Source organism: Pogona vitticeps, chromosome 2 (assembly GCF_051106095.1).
Source record: "Pogona vitticeps strain Pit_001003342236 chromosome 2, PviZW2.1, whole genome shotgun sequence".
Classification (NCBI taxonomy): domain Eukaryota; kingdom Metazoa; phylum Chordata; class Lepidosauria; order Squamata; family Agamidae; genus Pogona; species Pogona vitticeps.
Genome location: NC_135784.1, coordinates 143640627 through 143660845, shown reverse-complemented (window position 1 = coordinate 143660845; position 20219 = coordinate 143640627). Strand labels below are relative to the sequence as shown.

The 20219-nt window shown below is 41.6% G+C and overlaps 2 protein-coding genes across 2 annotated transcripts; one reads left to right on the top strand and one right to left on the bottom strand.

The window, feature by feature from the left end:
- Positions 1-1495: 1495 nt before the first annotated feature.
- PDE6G (phosphodiesterase 6G) lies at positions 1496-9963 on the top strand. The gene is made up of 4 exons (XM_020813287.3): positions 1496-1601; positions 3461-3659; positions 6431-6471; positions 8613-9963. Exons 2-4 carry the CDS (start codon positions 3514-3516, stop codon positions 8687-8689), a joined length of 264 nt encoding a protein of 87 aa, XP_020668946.1. The 5' UTR covers positions 1496-1601; positions 3461-3513; the 3' UTR covers positions 8690-9963.
- TSPAN10 (tetraspanin 10) lies at positions 7593-19446 on the bottom strand. Its single transcript, XM_072988895.2, has 3 exons — positions 14846-19446; positions 12378-12976; positions 7593-11632 (listed from the first exon to the last, which is right to left on the bottom strand). The coding sequence occupies exons 1-3, from the start codon at positions 14996-14998 to the stop codon at positions 11263-11265; spliced, it is 1122 nt and encodes a 373-aa protein (XP_072844996.2). The 5' UTR covers positions 14999-19446; the 3' UTR covers positions 7593-11262.
- Positions 19447-20219: the final 773 nt, after the last annotated feature.

The window sequence follows — 20219 nt, the reverse complement described above, 5'->3', positions numbered from 1 at the left end:
GTATAGAAAACATTGCATTTTGTTCGCTCTCTTCTAAAACAGTAAATGATCATCCTTGTCCTCTACCTGGCTGCTAAAACTATAGCCATTGCAATCCCTTACTACAACAGTCCTTAGACAGTCTAATCACAGAGGTCACTTTTTATGGAACTGTGAATCTTCTACTAATTACTGCTCACTAGACTTCAGCAAATAGGATTAAGCTCTGCTACTTCAATGTTAAATGAAGGGGGGCGGTTCAGTTTCATTTTGTGTTTCATCTAATCAATGCATGCAGTAGCATAAATCTAGGATACTAAAGTAGAAATGACAAAACCAAAAAGAGTGATAAACAGCTAATAATTAAAGAGAAGAAGCACATATGTTATTTTACACTCTTCTTCAAGAAGTCCTACCTGTTGTCATAAACCATCATCCCAGGAAGTACAGTATTTATTGCAGGCCTTTCTAGGCAGCTCCTTGCTTGCTCCATAGATTTCTGACAGTTTGGATTATTTATGCTGCCTCTGCTTCCCTTACAATGGGCCATGCCATTCCTGTGGCTGTTTTTGCCCAAACTGAGATGATTATGTTGAAAGTGAAGCCACAGATGTATATACAGAGAAGGCATAGACTAGGTTGGGCAGAGTGGAGCTCATCAAATTACAGCTCCCATCAGCCCCAGACCACAGGAAGGAAGGCTAGAGGTTGCAATACAACAACATGGGTTGCACTTGGTTTGCCTATCCCTGGCAGAGAAAAACACAACTTTTGTAGCATTATATGCAATGGAATAATACATCTAAGCATTTTCTGCCTCTTTAAAGGTTCACAAGTTGACTACAGTGTGACCTTTCATAGACTTAAATCTATTCATCTAATCCAGGAAGTTGTCAGGCATATATGCAAATAGTGATGGGCATCAGAAGTAATGAAGTTGGAGGCAAATGAAATGCAAAAAGTCCATACTGTGACAGGCACGTTAACAGTGGCCATTCACAAGGATAGCACAGACACTCAGGCTTTGGTAAGCAAATTAACACATGCAATGTAATAAAAATCTTCTGATACAAATCTGAATTTTGGAATAAACCCTAATTCAGTCTTTGTATGTTGCAGTTGACTTTTGAAGTTAATTTGTTTGAGAATCTTAAAGTCAGTCATTATGTCCTGGAAGGCTGAAACGCGCCTCTCTTTTTTGCCTAAAAGGCTTGTTCCTCTGCTGTTGGCATAACAGCGGTGGAGCCCTAAGTCCCATAGAATTTCATAAAATGCACGCTGTGGCATTGTGCTATGGAAGTTCTCTAACAGTTCTGGAGACAACGCAGGCGGATATTTATCCTATTGGAACAATGTTGCTTGAAATATTTTCCCCCATGCTTGTGCCTCAGAGACCTTTCCCTTTCTTTATCATACGGATCATTAATAATGCACTCATCACTGAGGATGACACCGGATTAAAAACAAGAGTCGTAATCCTATTATGAAGGGCACAATAAATCTAGCAACCACTTTGATGCCTTCAGATCTTCTGGAAACAAGAGCTAGACAAAACTGGCCACTGTTAAAGCTTGTGTTGTCTCCAGTTCCTGTCTTTGAAACTAGTACATAATCTCTATCTGGTAAGTAACAGCTTCCTTATGTTTTTATTTGACTTACCGTCACCAGTTTATTCTACATATACTGTACTTTCTTCTTGGTCCGATGGAGGTGTGTTCCTAGACGGAACCTCATGGCGCAGTGGATGAACTGCAATCCCACAGTGAAGACTCTGCTCACAACTTGAGTTCAAGCCTAGGCCCAGGTAGCTGGTTCAAGGCTGTCTCAGGCTTCCGTCCTCCTGAGGTTGGTAAACTGAGTACCGGGGGGTGGCAATGGGTAGCCAGTATAAATATATTGTAAACTGCCCAGAGAGTGCTTTAAGCCTGTGGGGTGGTATAGATGCAGCACGCTTTATATCCCTTTCTAAGGGAGACTTGGTGGTGCAATGGCCGATGTATTGGGTTGGTGCAAATTCTTGCTCAGCTGTGTAATGTTGCTGGCTACCTTTGGACAAGCCACAATCTTGCCACCCAGCCTTTCCCATAGGATTGCTATGAAGGTTCCATGAAGTAGATCCTGCAATGTTATGCATATGTATATGGGACTCATCCAGCTCAAGCCAACAGGACTGCCAAGTAAGAAAGCCTGCAAGGCTTCAGTTACAAAGACTGTACATTTTTTTGTAACACTATGGCAAAGAAGAGTGATATTGATGGATTCCCAAGCACTGAAGTAAATGGGATTGACACCCCCACCACCACCACTACTAATTTTAATTTGAGAATGTATTTGATTAGCACAGATGACATAGATTGGAATTATGATTCTTAGAACGGTGTGAGTTTTTAAGAGCCACAAGGAAAGAGTTCTTAGAAGGAGCAGTTGTAGTGGCAAAGTCTTCTTACCTCTGTTGCCAGGACATCTGTGGGGGTATAACTCCTAAGTCTACACAATTCTAGCTGAAGACTGACCATTGTAGAGGCTCGAAGTATCACAACTGATCCTATCAGAAGGGGAGATGCAGCAGTTTTCAGAGGGATCTAGTAATAACTGATGAACTAAAGCAAAAATATTTCTCCGATGATAATCCTGTAACCAAGTACCAATATTAATAGAAGTATTTACAGGGTAAAGGTTGGGGTGGGGACATGGAAGGATATAATCAGATTAGCATTTGTTGAAGGATTTGAAAATGCAAATAAGAAATGTGGATCAGACCAGTGGTCCATTTATCCCACTGTTCCATGGAGGGCATCTGGTAACAGATGGTGGATTTGCCAACAGGATCCTGGATTTGCTGGGACAAACTACACCAAAGCAAAGTCAGTGATTCGTTTCCCATTATGTGTGTGCTTGCATGTGAGCTTATGGGCAATGGGCCATTTTCTCCACCATGTGATGCATGTCGGCCCTCTCATTTATTTTTATTGTTCATCATCATTCACAGACATTCTGGTACCTTCAGTAAAGGAATAAGATGGCCCATCTCACCACCACCACCACCATGTTCCATGCAAAGAAATTGGACTGGCAGTTGATTCTTTCACAGATATTTGTGGCAGGACAGCATCCTTCAGATGAGGGCAATGGATTAGATTAGGGGTGAAGAGCAAGGGTATATGGCAAACAATTTTCTCAGTGCTTTGTGCCCCCTACCCAGCTTCCGCCAATAAAGGTGGCTACTCTGCCTGTCATGGTGTGAGAGCCCTGAGTGATTAAAATTTATGTGTAAGTTTGGCAGCAAGTGCTATGTTAAAAAGAAAAAACTCCATCCTGGAATCAAAGATATGCCTTTTCCCAGTCTTGAATGTTGTTTTATTCTAGCAATCTCATTAAATCATTAAACGGTTCCCACAGGGGACATGCGATTGGAGGACTTTTCATCCCATTTGAGACCTCTGCTCTAATTCCTTTTTGTGTCTTCCTTTCATCATAATAGATCAATCTGCAAGAATCAGCAATTCCTTCTGGTGGCATTTCTTCATTGCAACAATGAGTCTTGAACCTCCCAAGCTGGAGATAACATCAGCGACCAAGGTGACCGGAGGGCCTGTCACTCCCAGGAAAGGACCCCCGAAATTCAAGCAGAGACAGACCAGGCAGTTCAAGAGCAAACCACCAAAGAAGGGTATCCAAGGGTGAGCAATGATATGTTGTTGTTTTTTTGGGGGGGAGAGAAGGAGAAGGTGGATTCCATAGCCACAGGCTTTTAAAATCCCTACTGCTATGGCCAACATCCCTATCAATCCAGGAGTGGCTTTCACACCAAATCTGAGTCCTTACAGCAAGGCTAGCGTTAGAGGAGGCAGAAGCCCACTCTGATCCTTCTCCACCTTCCCCTGTTGCAGAAATTTTACCGGGCCCTATGTTCCTGCTGGGATTTGTGGGAAGTTCACTGACAGATGACTGACTCCCCTGCTCCCAGCCTCATGTTTCTACTACCACAGCTTGTACAACACAACATGCAATGAGCTTTGTGATACTCCCTGCCTTGTTCCAAGTGGCATGATGGGCCCAGGTGCCTGGACTTACTAGCCCTCTCCACTATTCCCTCTTCATGCTCTAGACTCTAGAGTCTAGAGTATGCCGGTGTTACAGAAGTGCAACACATGGACAAACGCTTCTGTGCTGAGCCAGTGAGCCCTGGAATTAGGAGTGTGTGTGGGGGGGGGAGATGGATAACCCACCTTGCTGCACAACTTGAGATTTGTCTTCCCACTGGGAGACCAGAACAGCACAGCACTTCCCAGGGACTCCAGCTGGCACTCTGAAAGCTGGCAACAGTCCTTGTCATTTTCAGGAGTGTAAGCAGCCACATGTGAAAGGGCTAATGAAAAATACAACATGCCACTGTCTCAGTTTTCCCCTTAATTTGCCCCTATACCATTGCTAATTAATTCTAACTGAAGAGGAATTACTGATTTTGGCTCATCAGAAGTGTAGAGATAATTAATAGAATGATGTTTTAGTTGAGACATTTTGGGCTGAGATATTAATCGGCTGTGCCTTCTATAAAAGTTTAATACATCTGAATAATTATTTTGAAATTTGCATATATAATAGAAATTAATATATGCAAATTTTATGTAGGGTTGTGTCCTATGGGCCTGAGTCTTGTGTCTTTTTTGTGCCTGTTATTCTGAACGTGAATTGTTATTTATGACATGAAGTTCTTCTTTCTAGGAGAAGAAAAGATACAGTAATGTGATCAAATTTGTGCTCTCAACGAACACTTTTTCTCATGAGTTAGCATCCAGCTAGTTATGTGAAGCAGCAAGCCGAGGTGCTTACACATGAGTCAGTCTCTGGGCGTGGAAAGGTTCCATCTTACTGTTTGTAATATTTGCCATTGCCAACAGATTTGCTAGCTGAGGAAGCTTCCTTTACGAGCAGCAGCTTGGATCCCTCACAAGACGTGGATTTCCTCATGTGCGAACTACAACACTTTTCTCATGATGTCACTTCCAACATCAGGAAAAAGTTCATTTGTTCTCAATTTGGAACTCAATTTCCTACAACAAAGCCTCAGAATGGAACATTAATGTGGGATGTGGCACGCATTACACCAGTTTATCCCAGGAAAACTCATAGTGTAAGAATACCTTTAGGCTCTTCGAGGCTTAGAGCCATGTGGCAACAGCAGGGGATCTCCGCTTGACTGTCACGCCTTGCACTAGGCGGGTGCCAGTGAAGTAAGACAGGGATAAAGCTCCTCACTCTTTCATGTGTTTACTTACTCTAAGCATAGTCATCTGTATGGAGCTCTTGTCTACACGGAATGTGTTACATAGGTGTACTGTCTGACAAGCACCTACATCTAGAGAAATAACAGTAGCAGGAAAATCCATAGTTCAGTAAAAGAGCAGAGGCTCTGAATGCCAAAGGTGCCATTCTAATGGCTAGAATGTCCAGGTGGGACTGGCCTCAGAAACTCATTAAGTATATAAAGCAGGCTTTCTATCAGCCTGCATGGAATGCACTCTCATATCCATTGATCTTCTAGACTGGCACTGCAGCAGGCAGAAATCAATGTGAATGCAGCATTATGGCGTGCTATGTTGCTTGGGTCAAGTAGGAAAAGCACGAAGTTTGCCAGTCCCAGGAATAATCTCAGTTTTCATTTCTGCTTCGATCTATGCCAATACAAATTCTCACCATGCACATTGTTTAAAAATCCAACTCAAAACACTTTGATATATTCTGTTTTCCTCTTATTTTTGTCTTGCCTTTACAGCTATATAATTAAATAAACCATTCATGGAGAGGGATTGGGATGGAGGGGGCAGGGCGGAGAAAAAGCTGACTCTAGACTGAGCATATCATCCATTCTGAAGCTCTATAACAGTGTCTCTAACAACAACAAACGCAACTCATGTTGCTTAGCCACCACAGCAACCATGCAAATCTACTGGCTTTCTGTTTAGGCAGTACCCTCAAGGAGGCTGAGGTAACTTACAAAAAACAAACAAAGCAACCCACAAACAAACCTATCAGTAATTCATGTGAAGACAATGCCTTTGCTAGGCCAGCCCCTTGACTATGTAGCTTTCAAGACGCATTCAGGATGTTTCAAGAAGTAGGGAGGGGAGAGAAGAGGAGATGACCACAGCTTTAAGATGGTGTTGGGGAGGAGGGATCTGCCAGTATTCAGATGACACTCCACCACATGGGAGGGGGACTGCCAGACATCCTGCTCAAGCCTGCTAAGCCTCCTGTATCATGAATGAAGATTATAACCAATGGCTGTCCTAAAACATAAGCACTTGAGCAGGAAAAAAAAATCCTTTGTATCATCCACACAGAGCTCCATTAGATGTTATATTTCCATAGTTGGAGTGGTGACTCCAAGTTGGGCAATAGAAACCAAACACTTAGTAGAATGCACGTTCTTTTATCTCTCCCTATGCAGATTTGGTGATGACATCCCTGGCATGGAAGGCTTGGGAACAGGTATGATGAAATATGATTTATATATTTTTATCAGAGGTATGTATTTATCACATGACCTAAAGATCTGCTAGGGTAAGTTTTAGTATGAGCAGGCTCCTTGCAGTTTCCCTCACCCAGCTCTGTCTATATAGCCTTATCCAGCTGTTATAGATCTTCTGGACCTCTAGCAGGAGGCCCAAACTCTGTCTTCCTGATTCAAAGCATTCCTCTCAGTGGCTTTTCCATTTCAAAGGACCGCAGACTCCCTGGATACTTTCCTCCATTTTCAGTCCTGCGAATGTTCGATCTCAGTTGCAGCTGTCCAAAGGAATTTCAGCCTCAACCATGTCTTGATTGCTTTAACGGTGGGCGTAGCCATGCTTGAATTGGCTGTTTATCACATTCTAGGATACACTGGTCTCAGAATATGCTTCAGTTAACAGGGAAACAATTGCTCCAGCTGTATGCAGAATAGGAAGGAGTCTGCTGAGTTTTACTGGCTTTTCTTTGGTCCTGATCATATCCGCCAAAAGAATCCCAGTTATACCTCTTTGACTGTTTTTTAGATCATTTCAGAATGGTTTATTTCTGCCTCAACAGGAGGCTTGTTTCATTTTGTGCCAACATTGTATTGACACATTCCTTACCAATATGTCATATATGTTAACACATTCCAATCGATTATTTTCCCATGGCTCCCCAGGGAAGGTGGCCGCCATTATTGCCACACTGCTGGCCCTGTGATTATTATTCCCCCCCCCCACGGCTGGTATAGCATCACGCCAATATACCATGGTCTATTGTTTGATTGGGCAAGCTTGGCGCGGATTGACTTCCGTGTGCTATTTATCTTGTTTACTGCTTGGTGCCTCAGCTGACTTTCAGCCAAGCAGCACAGGTGTACAGGCGGGGGATGGGGCCATGGTGGGCAATGCATTACTTCCAGAGTCGCAGGCATCACAGATCAAACGTTCCTGAACGGGAATCCCTTTCGGTCATGTTGATGTATCAGTTAGGGGTGTTTTTAAGAAATAAAAGGCGCAGCACTGCCTCAGGAAACATCAGAGAAAATAAATCGATTCTACAGTGTCGCTGGCAATAACGTTTCAAACGGGAAGAAATGAATGGGTAATATTAAAAGCCATGGGAATGTTCCTGCCAGTATATATACTACATGACCACAAATATAAATGTATCAATAGAATGGAGGTATGGAAAGAATCAATATAACTGGGGTTCTTTTGGCAGGTATGATCAAGCCCTTAGTTATACTTTCACTCTTGCTGGCAAAATCATGAGAATGGCAAGCTTAGCAAAAGACTCCTGCACTCACATTGCTTTCATGGGAAACATGGAGCTTTTCTTCCCTTTAGCACTCCATTTGCACCGGGACTCTTTCGCCTAAGGGGGTCACCATTTGGTTTTAATCATTCTGAATGTATGTGTGGGTGTGGAGTTTGGGGTAGCCCAGCAAGCAGCCTATAACAGGAAGTCAGCGCAAGTCTCCCCAAAGATGTCCCTGCTACATCACCCACCTTTTCTCAGTCATCAGAGCTTATGGTTGAAGTTAACCACAAACAATGCACACCAATTTCTCACATAACACAGTGTCTAAACCAGACAGCCAATACTGAATCAACAACCCAACACCCTAGGATGTTACTATATAGTTTAATCATGTACGTGGTGAAAATGATTATACTCCTTATTGTTGATATAATAACTGATCTATAAGTACAACACCTAAGCTATTTTGCAAAACTAGATGTTTGACAAGTAGATCCATGTCAGTGGAAAGTGTCCTCAGGTGCTTTCAGTGATGGGCACAAAGCTTACCTCCTACTGCAGCTTGTCTTTCCTCAAATGGGCTTGTTCCCTTGGTTAGTGCCATTTCCCCTATTTCATCTTTGTCTCCTTCCTTTTTGTATGGCTGTGACAAAATGCCACTCTGGTGCCAGAATATGCATTGGTAGTCTCTCTCCGTAATACCAGTGCAAGCCATCACAATTGCTTACTTAGAAATAACTTCATTTAAGATTATGGTCTCACACAATCGTTTGCTCTCCCAGTTGTCATAATAGGCTTTGGGATAGATTCCAGCTCAGCCTCTGTGCAATGACCATATGTGGATTGCTTTGATGCTAGTCTTTATTCTCTTTCAGATATCACTGTGATCTGCCCCTGGGAAGCTTTCAGCCACCTGGAACTCCATGAGCTGGCACAATATGGCATCATCTAAACACAAAGGAACTAGGAATGAAGCTGCATACATATACATTTCTTTCAGTAGTGGTTAACAGCTTCTTTTGTCTTTATTTTATCTGTGTCCCTAGTTCTGACCTGCAAATCAGCCATCCCAGCAGTAATAATTTCTTGGCTTCTAGCAATGAGAAAAATAAAATAAAAAAAACAAATGAACATTGCCTTTATGTTTCAGTTCTTGCGATTAACTCCCCTGCAACACTTCATGTGCAAAAGGTCACCTGTAAGTCCAAGAAATTGCATCTGTATATATGTACTATAGCTTCCCCATTTTACCATAACACCTTCCATCTTATCTGTGTCTTGGATCATAAGAGGCTAGTTAGACAGGGGAAACTGAGCTAAAAAAATTGTTAATATAAAACAAAGAAGTGGGAGTAACTTAATCTTGGAATTTACTATGGCTCTGGGGTAGGAGTTAAAAGCAGCAACAACACCCAATAAAATTTAAGCTGCTAAAGAAATTGCTGGCAAAATCAGAAATTATTTTTATGAGTTCAATGGGATTTGCTCCCAGATGAGAGAGTTTAGGATCACAGCATAGATACTTCTCCCCTTTCCTCAAATTTGTCAGCATGAACTGGGATTCACTGATAAATCCCAGGTCACCTCCATTAGCGGTCTGATGTGGTGCTCCTTCTCATGCCCAGTGCTTGAGATAGGCCAGGAGGAGAAATGATGCATTTTTGTACTCTCAGATTACATCTTCCTTGTCCTCTTTCACATCTTCCTTGCTAGTGAATTTGAATTCAGGCTGTATTCCAATGACTGTACTGCCTGTAGCAAGGGAAAAGGGAGAAAGGAAAGGAAATAGGGATATAGTATATGAACTCTCAGAGTGCAACCTAACTTCTCTCTCCCTTTGGGACTGGAATGCCACTTGCCTACATGAACATCAATGGTCTTTTCCTTCCTTCCCCTGTTTGTTTTTAGGACAGAATAAAAAAAAGCTCTGTTACTTTCCATAACAATGCAATTTTCTCCTCAGCTTTCAATATAAAGTATTTTCTAAGCAATTTTCTTCAGAAGAGCAACCAGCTCTGGGGCACAATGGGAGCAGATGCAGTTCTTTGGTGACACCTCTCAAAAATACAACATGCAGACACAAAGACTACATGTCCTATCAAGAGGGAAGCCTTTAGTACTGTGGGTCAAGAGCTGCCGATTGGAGTATATGGAGCCAAGCAGGCTTAGGAAGAAGAGTTTACTGCTATAATGTATAACTAATGTAAAGCAAAAAAGGGGGAAAAACACTTATCAAAAGTGAGGAAGGCAGAGTACAAGACTGGTTCACCCCTCAGGATCAAAGTGCCAGCAATATACTTTTTGTTCTCATGAACCTTGGTCCTCAATAGTCAAAGAATTGTACTGTACAAAAATAAAACACAACTCACCATTAGAACTTAGTGACAAGGAATGGCAGCTATGCCAAAAGAGAGCAAGTGAGCATACGCAGAAGTATTAGAATTGGGCACTGTCAGTGTCTCTGTTCTAAGTCAACATGGCAGTAAAATCAAAAGTATGCCTCAACAAGTCCTTATAAAATATACTCTCTAACCAGTTAAAGGCCACCACAAAATGTACTGTAACAAATATGTATGTAATAAGCAAAGATTGGAGTGAGGGTAGAATTCCTTTAAGGATCATGTTCCATAAACTTGCCACCGTAGCCAAGAAAAATAAATTAGAATACTAATTTTGGGAAGTGGAGGAAAGGGAATGCCTCAGAGACCCACTGTGTCTTCACAGATTCTTCACAAATTATATCCTTTCTTGAAAGGGACAGAATTTGCTTGCATGCTCGAAAGTGGCTTTGAGAAAACACCAGAAGCAATCATCTGCAGAATTGTACAGGAGCAGTCTGGGTGCAGAGTGAGGGTGGGCAACTTCGGTGCAGCTGAAGGTCAAATCTTCATCTCCACAAGGGATGATGTTTCATGGCCAGAAATTGCCAAAAATTGAGAGAAAAAAATAAAAGGAACGGACACTGTCTACATCTACTTTTTATTTTTTTAGTGTGAGGAGAGATATTGGCTGGGGAACATTGTGGCACCCCAGTGCAAAAACAACAAAACCACAACTTTCTATTCCTGGATAGAAAAAAAAAAACATCCCTCCCATCAAAGTTGAGTGTGTGCATGTGTTTGTGTGTCTGTCTGTGTTGTGGGGGTGGGGTTATGGAGATTGGGGGGGGGGGTGTCTGCAAAAATGGCCTAAGAGTCTATTCTGCCCATCCCAGTATACAGACCTTTTGAAGGCCAGATCCTGACAAGCAGCTATGCAATATGTCTCCCATTTCTTGCAGTGATTAGTATTGAGGGAGAGTTCATAAAATGAAAGGGTATCAGTGATGGAATAAGATACAGCTGACAAGAAGAAGGGAATTGCCACCATCCAAAGACAGTGAAACAAGAAGGGCACATGCAACAGGAACTCCAGTGTAAAAAAGCTCTTGGTCTTCCATATAAAACACACCGCCTACTCTTGGAAATTAACTTTAATAAGAACAATGGGATTCCACAACATTCTGCACCTACGGCCCTTAGAAAATCATGAATAAAATCCCCCATGGCTTTGGTGTTCATAGAGTAATAACTTCCCATCCCTCCGACTGTCACGCTCAGTGGTGGCAAAAGCAATGCCTGCCAGGAGTTTCGTGGCCAACAATAAGCTCACTATTTCAATCACAATAAGAAGTACAGAATAGAAGGCAATTGTCCCTGCATGATTATTAAGCCATCTGGTCAGCTGGGGAACACAACCTCCAAGATAGATGACGCTCTGAGCCACAAACTCCTCCAGGACCAAGGCACCAAAGCCACACTGGGAATTCGGTACAGTGCCATTTTCCAGTGGATCCAGGCAGCAGGAAGCGGGAACACCACAAGCTTGCACACCAGGAGAACTGCAGTTAAAGTACCTGCAAGTTAACAACAGGAACATTCATTTCAGTTGCCAAGGCAGCACTGAGATCCTGGCTGTCTGATTGTTAGGGTTCTTCCATAACTGCTTGTTTGCTTGCTTCCCTACACATATACATGGGGGACCCTTACTTAAAAGAGTGGCATCCTAAAGTGCAGAAGCTAATTTGAACAAGAATCCCTTGAGTGGATCAGGATCTCTGCATGGAAAAGGAAACCCACATGTCCATTTCTGGAGCTGGGTGCACAGTAGATGTATACTTGAGTCTTTGCAGGCACAAACTCCAGTGTTTTGAATGTGAGACCAGAGAAATGGTACTGAAGATTTAAGCTGTGCATCAGTGACATGTTCAGGTCAATGGAGAGAACAAGTTAGCTATACCAGTCAAAGACACGTCTCAATATAAATGGCTTAAAACGGCTCCTATGCATTTCCTGACCTCCTCCAAGATAGATGATGCTCTGAGCCACAGACTCCTCCAGGATCAAGGCACCAAAGCCACCCTGGGAAACATTTTTTCTCATATCAAGGGATTATAAAGAGTTGATAATGGGTGGTATATCTGATGAGCTGGGCTGGACAGTATTAGAGTGCTGAGGATTTGAAGTATCAGATTTTTAAACAACATCATTCCAGAAACATTTGCAATGGATGTTCCACTGTATCTGGGTTTTCTCACACTTTTTAGTTATCATCTATATTGGAGGTTGTTATATATAAACTCCAAGTTGGTTTGTACTTACACATTTGTTTTCCAGTCTAGGTAAGACTCCACTCCACAGCACTGCAGGCCTGTCTGAATTTCATCCATAATAAATTGGAGATCTAGGTCATCTTGATACCGTAGCACTGCCACCGTGAGCGAATTTTGCAATGATGCCTTGATCTGGTGTCTAAGAGAAAAAAGAACTATTCCACCCAGAACTTCCAGGATCACAAAGATGATGATTCCTCCAGTAAAAAGCTTCAAGAGGCAGGTGTTTTCAATAAGGGCTCCTGAGCAGCCCACCAGTGACAAAGTGCTGGCTGCAAGGCCTGCCAGCACAAAGAAGAGCATTGGGTCACTGCCCAAATAAGTTATCCGCTCAGTTGTCAGTGATTCCTTGTCAGAGAGACCCCAAATCCCTATGGCCAAAATGAGCAGTCCTGCAACGGAGAACGCAAGGTTCCAAACAAGGCTTAAGTATTTAACACACTGAGTAAATGGCTCCAGAGGCTGACGGGAAGACAGATGGAGCTGCCTTTGTCCTGCCTGCTTCTTGGTACAGCCAGTTTCTTCTCTGCTAGGATTCAGAAGAGAGTCTTGTGCATTTGAAGGACAAAATACATCCAGTTTGTCTGTCTAATCAGCAAAGGAAAGAACCAAGAAAATGTAGACTGAGCATCAGATGCAGAGAATAAAGTGAAACCATAAATACCAAATGTTAAAACCCTGTTTCACCGAAAATAAGACCTAACCTGAAAATAAGCCCTAGTATGATTTTTCAGGATGCTCGTAATATAAGCCCTATCCCAAAAATAAGCTCCAGCTAAATGAAACCCCGCCCTCCACCATTGTGCAGCAACCAGAAGAAGATGACATGACTATCTTTGAATAAATGTGGATTGTTGTACATGAAAACAAATAAAACATCCCCTGAAAATAAGCCCTAATGCATTTTGGAGCAAAAGTTAATATAAGACCCTGTCTTATTTTCAGGGAAACATGGAAAGTGTCCTCAAACATTAGAGACCAGATCACACATTAAGGCTAATGTATCTTTCTTCCTCTTATAACTGTTATCCCTGTAGGTCAGCCAATCTTTCAGTGCTACATGCCTGAAGTATCAAACATGCAGAAGAAACTGTGCTGTCTCCCAATTGTCCAAATACAAAACAAAAGCAAACTAATTTGTCAATGCGGATTAGGGGAAGTTCATGTTAGAACAAACAGTCTTTACCTCCTAACTGTACCCTGTTTCCACATACACCATCAGCATCTCATCTAGTGAGTCCCTAAAGCAGTGGTCCCCAACCTTGGGCCTCCAGATGTTCTTGGACTTCAACTCCCAGAAATCCTGGCCAGCAGAGGTGGTGGTGAAGGCTTCTGGGAGTTGTAGTCCAAGAACATCTGGAGGCCCAAGGTTGGGGACCACTGCCCTAAAGGACAAAAATGTCAGAAGGGACCCAATCTTGTTGTAGCAAGTTCTAAACAAACCAACTTGCAGCCAAAACAAATAAACTCTTAGCCTGAAGTGTCTTTAAGTGCTGATAGGCTACAGCTCAGTTCTTCTAAGCATTTACTTGAGGTGGAAAGTGCTATTGAACTCAGTGGAAACTATTTCCAAGTGAAATTCTTTAGAATTTTTCTTACTACCTCAGTAAGCATAACCTGAATTGCCTAACACTGTATATATTTTTGTACAATGACGGCCATAGGATTTTTTACAAATTGCATACACATTGAATGCTCATTTGTTTTACAAGTTCTTTTACAAATACTACATCTTTCCACAACTGTTAAATATTTTGTGTAACTTGGTTCAATCATCAATCCAAATGGAGACTGCAGCCACCAGAAGACAACTGTGACTTGAAAAGGTACTGATGAAGGAACAACAAATGCTTCTAAAGTATAAAGAAGTACCATTGGAGACCAAGGTGAACATCATCTGTTCTATGGTATTCCCAATTACTATGTATAGATGTGAAAGCTTGACAGTAAAGAAAGATGATAGGACAAAAATTGAGTAATTTGAAATGTGGTGTTGGAGGAGACCTTTATGGATACCACAAATTGCCAGAAAAACAAGCAAAAAGTTGTTTGATCAAATGAAGCCTGAACTTTCTATAGAAGTGGAAATTACTAAGCTGACACTATCAGGTGCATCATTGTAAGATCTATTGAATAAGACAATAATGCTGGGAAAAGTTGAAGGCAGCAGGAAAAGAGAGAAGACTTCTTCAACATTAGCTGGATTGACTCAGAAAAGGAAGTTGCAGCCTTGAGTTTGCAAGATATCAGCAAGGCTGTTAATGACAGGACGTCTTAGAGTTCAGTAATTTATATGATTTCCATGAGTCAAAAGTGACTTGATTACACATAACAACTGCTACTGAAAAGCAAACATAGTAGAAAACATATGCAAATACTTATCACAAAAGAACAACCAACCCTCAGAAACAAACCCAGGGAACAAAAACTACACACAATGCAAAATTTGGCAATTACCTTTGGTAGCAAAGCTCTAGTTTCATCTTCTTCTATCCTGGTGCCTTGGAAATTAACCCCCTGCAATATAATATTGAAAAATTTGGTAGGTTTTGTTGCCATATTTTCCAGGGCGGAATGTGGTTTCTTTGAGAAAATTCTGCTACCCCACATCTTCCGATCATGCAGCAAGAAAGCAATGGATATTGTACACTGTAGAAAAGAAGGAATGCTTCAAGACAGATCTCCAGTCATACTTGTATCATGTGAGAAATCACATTTTTTGGCTTAAAGAATCGAGTGTTGTTTTGCTTTGCTCTATCCATTAAATAGTTACAGATTATATACTGCTGAAGCCACACAACAGAGTGCATTTCATGTAGCAAAACCGGTATTTTCTCTCACACTATGGCTTTCTATAACAGATAAATTAGCAAGTTTAAGACATGATTTAACAGATAATTAGAAAGGTCGAAACAAAAGACTGAAGCTATCCATTGGGATCTGGACCCCTTTAATTGTTCAGTAGGTCAGGCTGAGATATCCAGAGTGCTGCCTTGTCCTGTTTTATTGGATCAGTTTCAGCCAATAATACCTGAGGAGGTTGACAGGGTGCTTGCCTGTTCTAGACCCACCACTTCCTCTCTCGAGCCTTGTCCATCTTGGCTATTGAAAGCAGCCAAGGAAACGACTGTGGAATGGGCCTTTCATATCTTCAACACTTTGTTGCAGGAACGGGTTTTTCCTCCTGCTTAAGAGAAACAACCAGTAGGCCCATTCTGGAAAAGGTTAATCTAGTAACAGACAATCTGAATAATTTCCGGTATGTGGCAAATATTCCATTCACTGGCAAGTTGATGGACAGAGTGGTGGTGGAACAATTGCAGGTGTTCCTGGAGAATACCAAGTTGGACATAGGGGTTCATATTACTCAGCTATAGCCATAGAGGCTATGACTGCACTGGCCCTTTTGAAATAAGCTGGTGTGGTCTAAATAGGGTCATTTGAAGTTGTGGGGGGGAAAGGGCAATACACTATTTAGTAATATCCTTGCAGCTACAGTAAATGCTACAGAAGTCAAGCAATCTTCTGAGTTTTTCTGGTATTGTGAAGAGGCTTAATAGATGACTCATTTCAGGACACCAGCAAATTGAATACTTCACCTCTCCTCTGCACTGAATTACTTACATTAATTTTTTTAAAAAAATTTGCCTTGTGTGTCAGGCTGATTGAGAAACTGACCACAGCTGTAGCTTCAATCAGCACTTCAGACAAAGCCAAGAAAATATTTTAATTTAATCTAAGTGATCCAGTGCATCAGTGATGATCTAGCAGAGGAAAAAATTTAATTTCTCTTTCTATGCCACTCCACAGAGAAGCAGGGAAAGTGTTCAACTTGCTGATATCCTTAAATAGCTCGCTTACTAAGTCATAATACCAAAAATTAACAGAAGGAGCCTTGGCAGCTTTGCCAGCTGTAAGGCTTAATTTCGGTCCATTCCAAGTGATCTCATAGGCTTGAGTGACCACACCTTAAAAAGTGGAAGTACCTAACAGGGCCTAAAAACATGCGGGTGGGTGGGGTGCTCTGGGGATGGATTGGTTCATTTTACCAATCGGGTTGTCTGATCGCTGGGAAAAAAGAGTGAAACAATCTATCCCCACCACACACCAAACAGTGAGACAAATGCCCATCTGACTGAGTTCTTAGTCTCAGCTCCTCATCTGTAAAACAGAAATACTTGGGCATCCAGTCCTGTTGTGAAGATACGTGTTGTGTAAAACTTTCCTTGTTGTAGAAGTTTTATACTTTGAATATAAATCGTCAACTGAGTATGCAGATGAATCACTAAAGCAAAGCAAAGCGTGCTGCTTATATACCACCCCATAGTCCTTCAAGCACTCTCTGGGAGGTTTACAAGTTAATTCTGCAGGCTACGCATTGTCCTCACCCCACCCCCCAAATCAAGCTAGGTACTCATTTTACCAACCTCAGAAGGCTAAAAAAGGCCGAGTCATACCTGGGATTGAACTCCAGGTTGTGAACACAGTTTCGGCTGCAGTACAGCAGTTTAACCACTGCACCACAAGGCTACAAGAATATCATTACTAAGAAACAAGATTATCCTCCAAAATCCTCTAAATTCCTTGAAGGATTGCATCCTTCCAAAGATTATGAGGCAATGGATATAATGCACTCTGACTGGTCCTCTGTGCTGTGGGATATTAGGTCCTGACATTTATCAGAGCTCAGGAAGCATCTGCAGACATGTCAAAGCACATACACTGGAGCTTACATGGAAGCTGTAACTGTGTCTGCCCAGAGGAAGCTTCAAAATCAGCCCAAACATATTTATTAGGGCTACTGACACCAGTAGGATTATGGTTTTTAGAATTAGGAAATTGGTAGGGGCACTTACACCAAAGATTTCCAGGGGGTTAGCCATGTCAGTGTGTTGGATCAAAACAAAGGAATCTTGTGGCATCTTGAAGAGTCATAAGCCTTGTTGAGCATAAGCTTTAGTGTTTATAGCCCGCTTCTTCAGCATCTGTCTTGCATTCCACAAAAGCATATGTCAAATAAAATCTGTTATTCTCTAAGGTTCCTTGTCATTAATATCAAACACTGAAGTTCATTTGGCTGGTTAGTAAGATCCATAGCTCAGTTTAAGTACAATGTCTGTGATGTTCTAAGCAGCCATTCTTAACAGGGACTATATGACCACCACCCCCAGGGGGTGGGCAGGCAGATTTTAAGGGGCACACAGATTGGAAACAATTTTTCACACACTATCACCTTATAAGGTCTGTTATGTGACTTACATAATCCTGATTCAGGGATTTCTTTCTTATTGTATTTATGGCTGTGGCAAAAAAAAAGTTGAGAATGGCTGTGGATGATTTGGGAGACTGAGAATGCCTGCAGGCCCACACTTTCCCTCCTTTTCTCTCTTGCACACTGACGGATTCCTTTTCCTAAACATAATTCAGTCAATCTGTTGCGAATAAAAGTTGGTTTCCAACAGTGGCTTGGAACTATACATGTAGTTTGAAGAACTATAGTTTAAAAAGGTAATTCTGGTTTCTATTAAAAAGTGCTTTTTGGCCAGATGCAAAGAAGGAAAAAAAGGAAAAGGAAGATGGAGAAAAGAAAGGAAAAGAAAGGAATGTTATAGTTGTTGTAGAGACAAAAAATTGACAAAATGCTTAAATCAATGGATCACGTATAAAAATCTTTTTTAAAAAACTATTTTATTATTATTCATACATAAAAAACAGAGTATGACACAACAAAAACAACAGAAGACAACAAGAACAAAACATCCATACTACATATATAGGTCAGATATAAAAATTTTAATGTGACTGGAAGTCTCAGTCCCAGTGCAACTATTTCTTTACCCCACAGACTCATTATCACCACTCTGTCTACTACATCACACCACAGTTTCATGCCAATTCAAGAGTAGTCCAGAATCCCCAATGTTCTTTTAGTTTCTGTTGGGGAACTACTCCTGCTGGTGCCTTGACACATGTCCCCTGCTCCCAGTATGTAACTAAGAGGCAATTGGAAGGAGAATTGAACATTTATTTATTTAAAGCAACTAGAAAGGTTCTCAGTGCAGCTAACAAGGCTCACTGATAAAGTAACCTCTGCCTTGGATTTACAACCTAAAACTGACCTACTTTTGCATCACTAAGAGCTTTGCTTAGCAGATTATATGGTGTATATTGTTCTTCAGCTGTAACCGCTACAAGAGATCCATGTAGTGATTGTTGGGGAATAAGTTTCTACAGAGTAGTGTGTGTTCATGTAGCTGCTCTATAATGTCTCTGTAACGGGCACGCTGAAGCCTCTATTATCTCAGGCCTCCAGGAGGTGCTCACTCTTTTACTCAGTTGCTGCCACCAATACTTCAGTTTAGTGTCAATTAGTTAAGGAGACAAGTGTTACTTTGAAACTAAAAACGTGTTTATTTGATTAACAAAATAAAATAGGTAAATCACAGGTTGATAATCAATATCTCTCACTCACTGACACACAGAACCCTTGTCTCACTGACTTTTTGGTTCACAGGCCCACACTCACTAAATCTCTCTCACAAATCTCATATCACTCAAAAAACCCTCTCTCTCATACTCCACACACCCCCATTCATATCCCAGCTCCTCCCCCTTTAGCACCACCTTCTGTCCCCTCATTGGCTGCTTTCCCACTGCTCAGCTGTGACGGACAGGTGAGGGCAGGGCTGAACGCTACAGTCTCATACCCCATTTCAACTTACACATCATTTAAACAGCAATACAGGGTAGTTTACGGAAATAAAACTTTAGGATAGCATCATAATTGTGAGCAAAATGTTTCACGTACAGTGGGGTCTTGACTTGAGAACTTAATCCGTATTGGAAGGCGGTTCTCAAGTCAAAAAGTCTGTAAGTCAAGTCTCCATTGACCTACAGTGCATTGAAAACCGATTAATCCCGTAACAGGCCGTTTTTGTTCCATTTTGGTTTTTTTCTGGTCTGCAAGTCAAATCTCAGTCTGCAAGTCAAACCTAAATTTTGCAGCCAGAGAAGTCTGTAACTCAAAAAGTCTGTAAGTCAAGCTGTCTGTAAGTCAAGGGTCCACTGTAGTAGGCTATTAATAGCTCAATAAAGCCTCTGGATTCTGCTGTCATACAAATGCCATCACCTCAAGCATGTGTCTGTTGAGATGGTCCCCTGTGTCGGAAATGCACTGTACTCTTTGCTTGGCTGGCTCCATAAGATGCTGTCAACATACCGGAATCCAAATTGCTTGCTGTAAATTTATGTCTTAGTTAACATTTCTGCACCTACTACTAAGGTTTTTAGGTGATGAATTAGCATTGTATAAACCAGTCAGGAATCATTTCCAATAGAGTAACACCTTTACCTTGCTAATGTAGATTTACTCATATAAAAAGAAAGAAAGAAAAAGAAAGGAAGGAAGGAAATTAAAATAGTGCAACTTGGGGAAGTCATACATTCATTTCCTGGGGCTGCAAAGAGTGTTTATAAAATCATGAGCTTAAAAGAGTGGGAGTCCAATTTAATTATATGTATAAAGAGATACACAGATTGCTGCCTTGTCGTGGCAAAGGGGCTTGAGTAATTCAGAGAAGCTATGGGCTATGCTGTGCAGGGACACCCAAGATGGCCAGGTCATAGTGGAGAGTTCTAACTAAATGCGATCCACCTGGAGCCGGAACTGGCAAGCCAGTATCTTTGCCAAGAAAACTCCATGGACAGAAACAAAAGGCTAAAAGATATGACGCTAGAAGATGAGCCCCTCAGGTCAGAAGGCCTCCAACATGCTACTGAGGAAGAGTGGAGGACAAGTACAAGTAGCTCCAGAGCTAATGAAGTGGTCAGC

Excerpts from the sequence above, each read along its gene's own strand:
- PDE6G (XM_020813287.3), top strand. The coding sequence starts at position 3,514 with ATGAGTCTTGAACCTCCCAAGCTGGAGATAACATCAGCGACCAAGGTG. Across the intron at positions 3,660-6,430 it reads CCAAAGAAGGGTATCCAAGG|ATTTGGTGATGACATCCCTG; the intron begins GTGAGCAATGAT and ends CTCCCTATGCAG. Across the intron at positions 6,472-8,612 it reads CATGGAAGGCTTGGGAACAG|ATATCACTGTGATCTGCCCC; the intron begins GTATGATGAAAT and ends ATTCTCTTTCAG.
- TSPAN10 (XM_072988895.2), bottom strand. The coding sequence starts at position 14,998 with ATGTGGGGTAGCAGAATTTTCTCAAAGAAACCACATTCCGCCCTGGAA. Across the intron at positions 12,977-14,845 it reads CTAGAGCTTTGCTACCAAAG|ACAGACAAACTGGATGTATT; the intron begins GTAATTGCCAAA and ends TTTGCTGATTAG. Across the intron at positions 11,633-12,377 it reads CTAGACTGGAAAACAAATGT|GTACTTTAACTGCAGTTCTC; the intron begins GTAAGTACAAAC and ends GTTAACTTGCAG.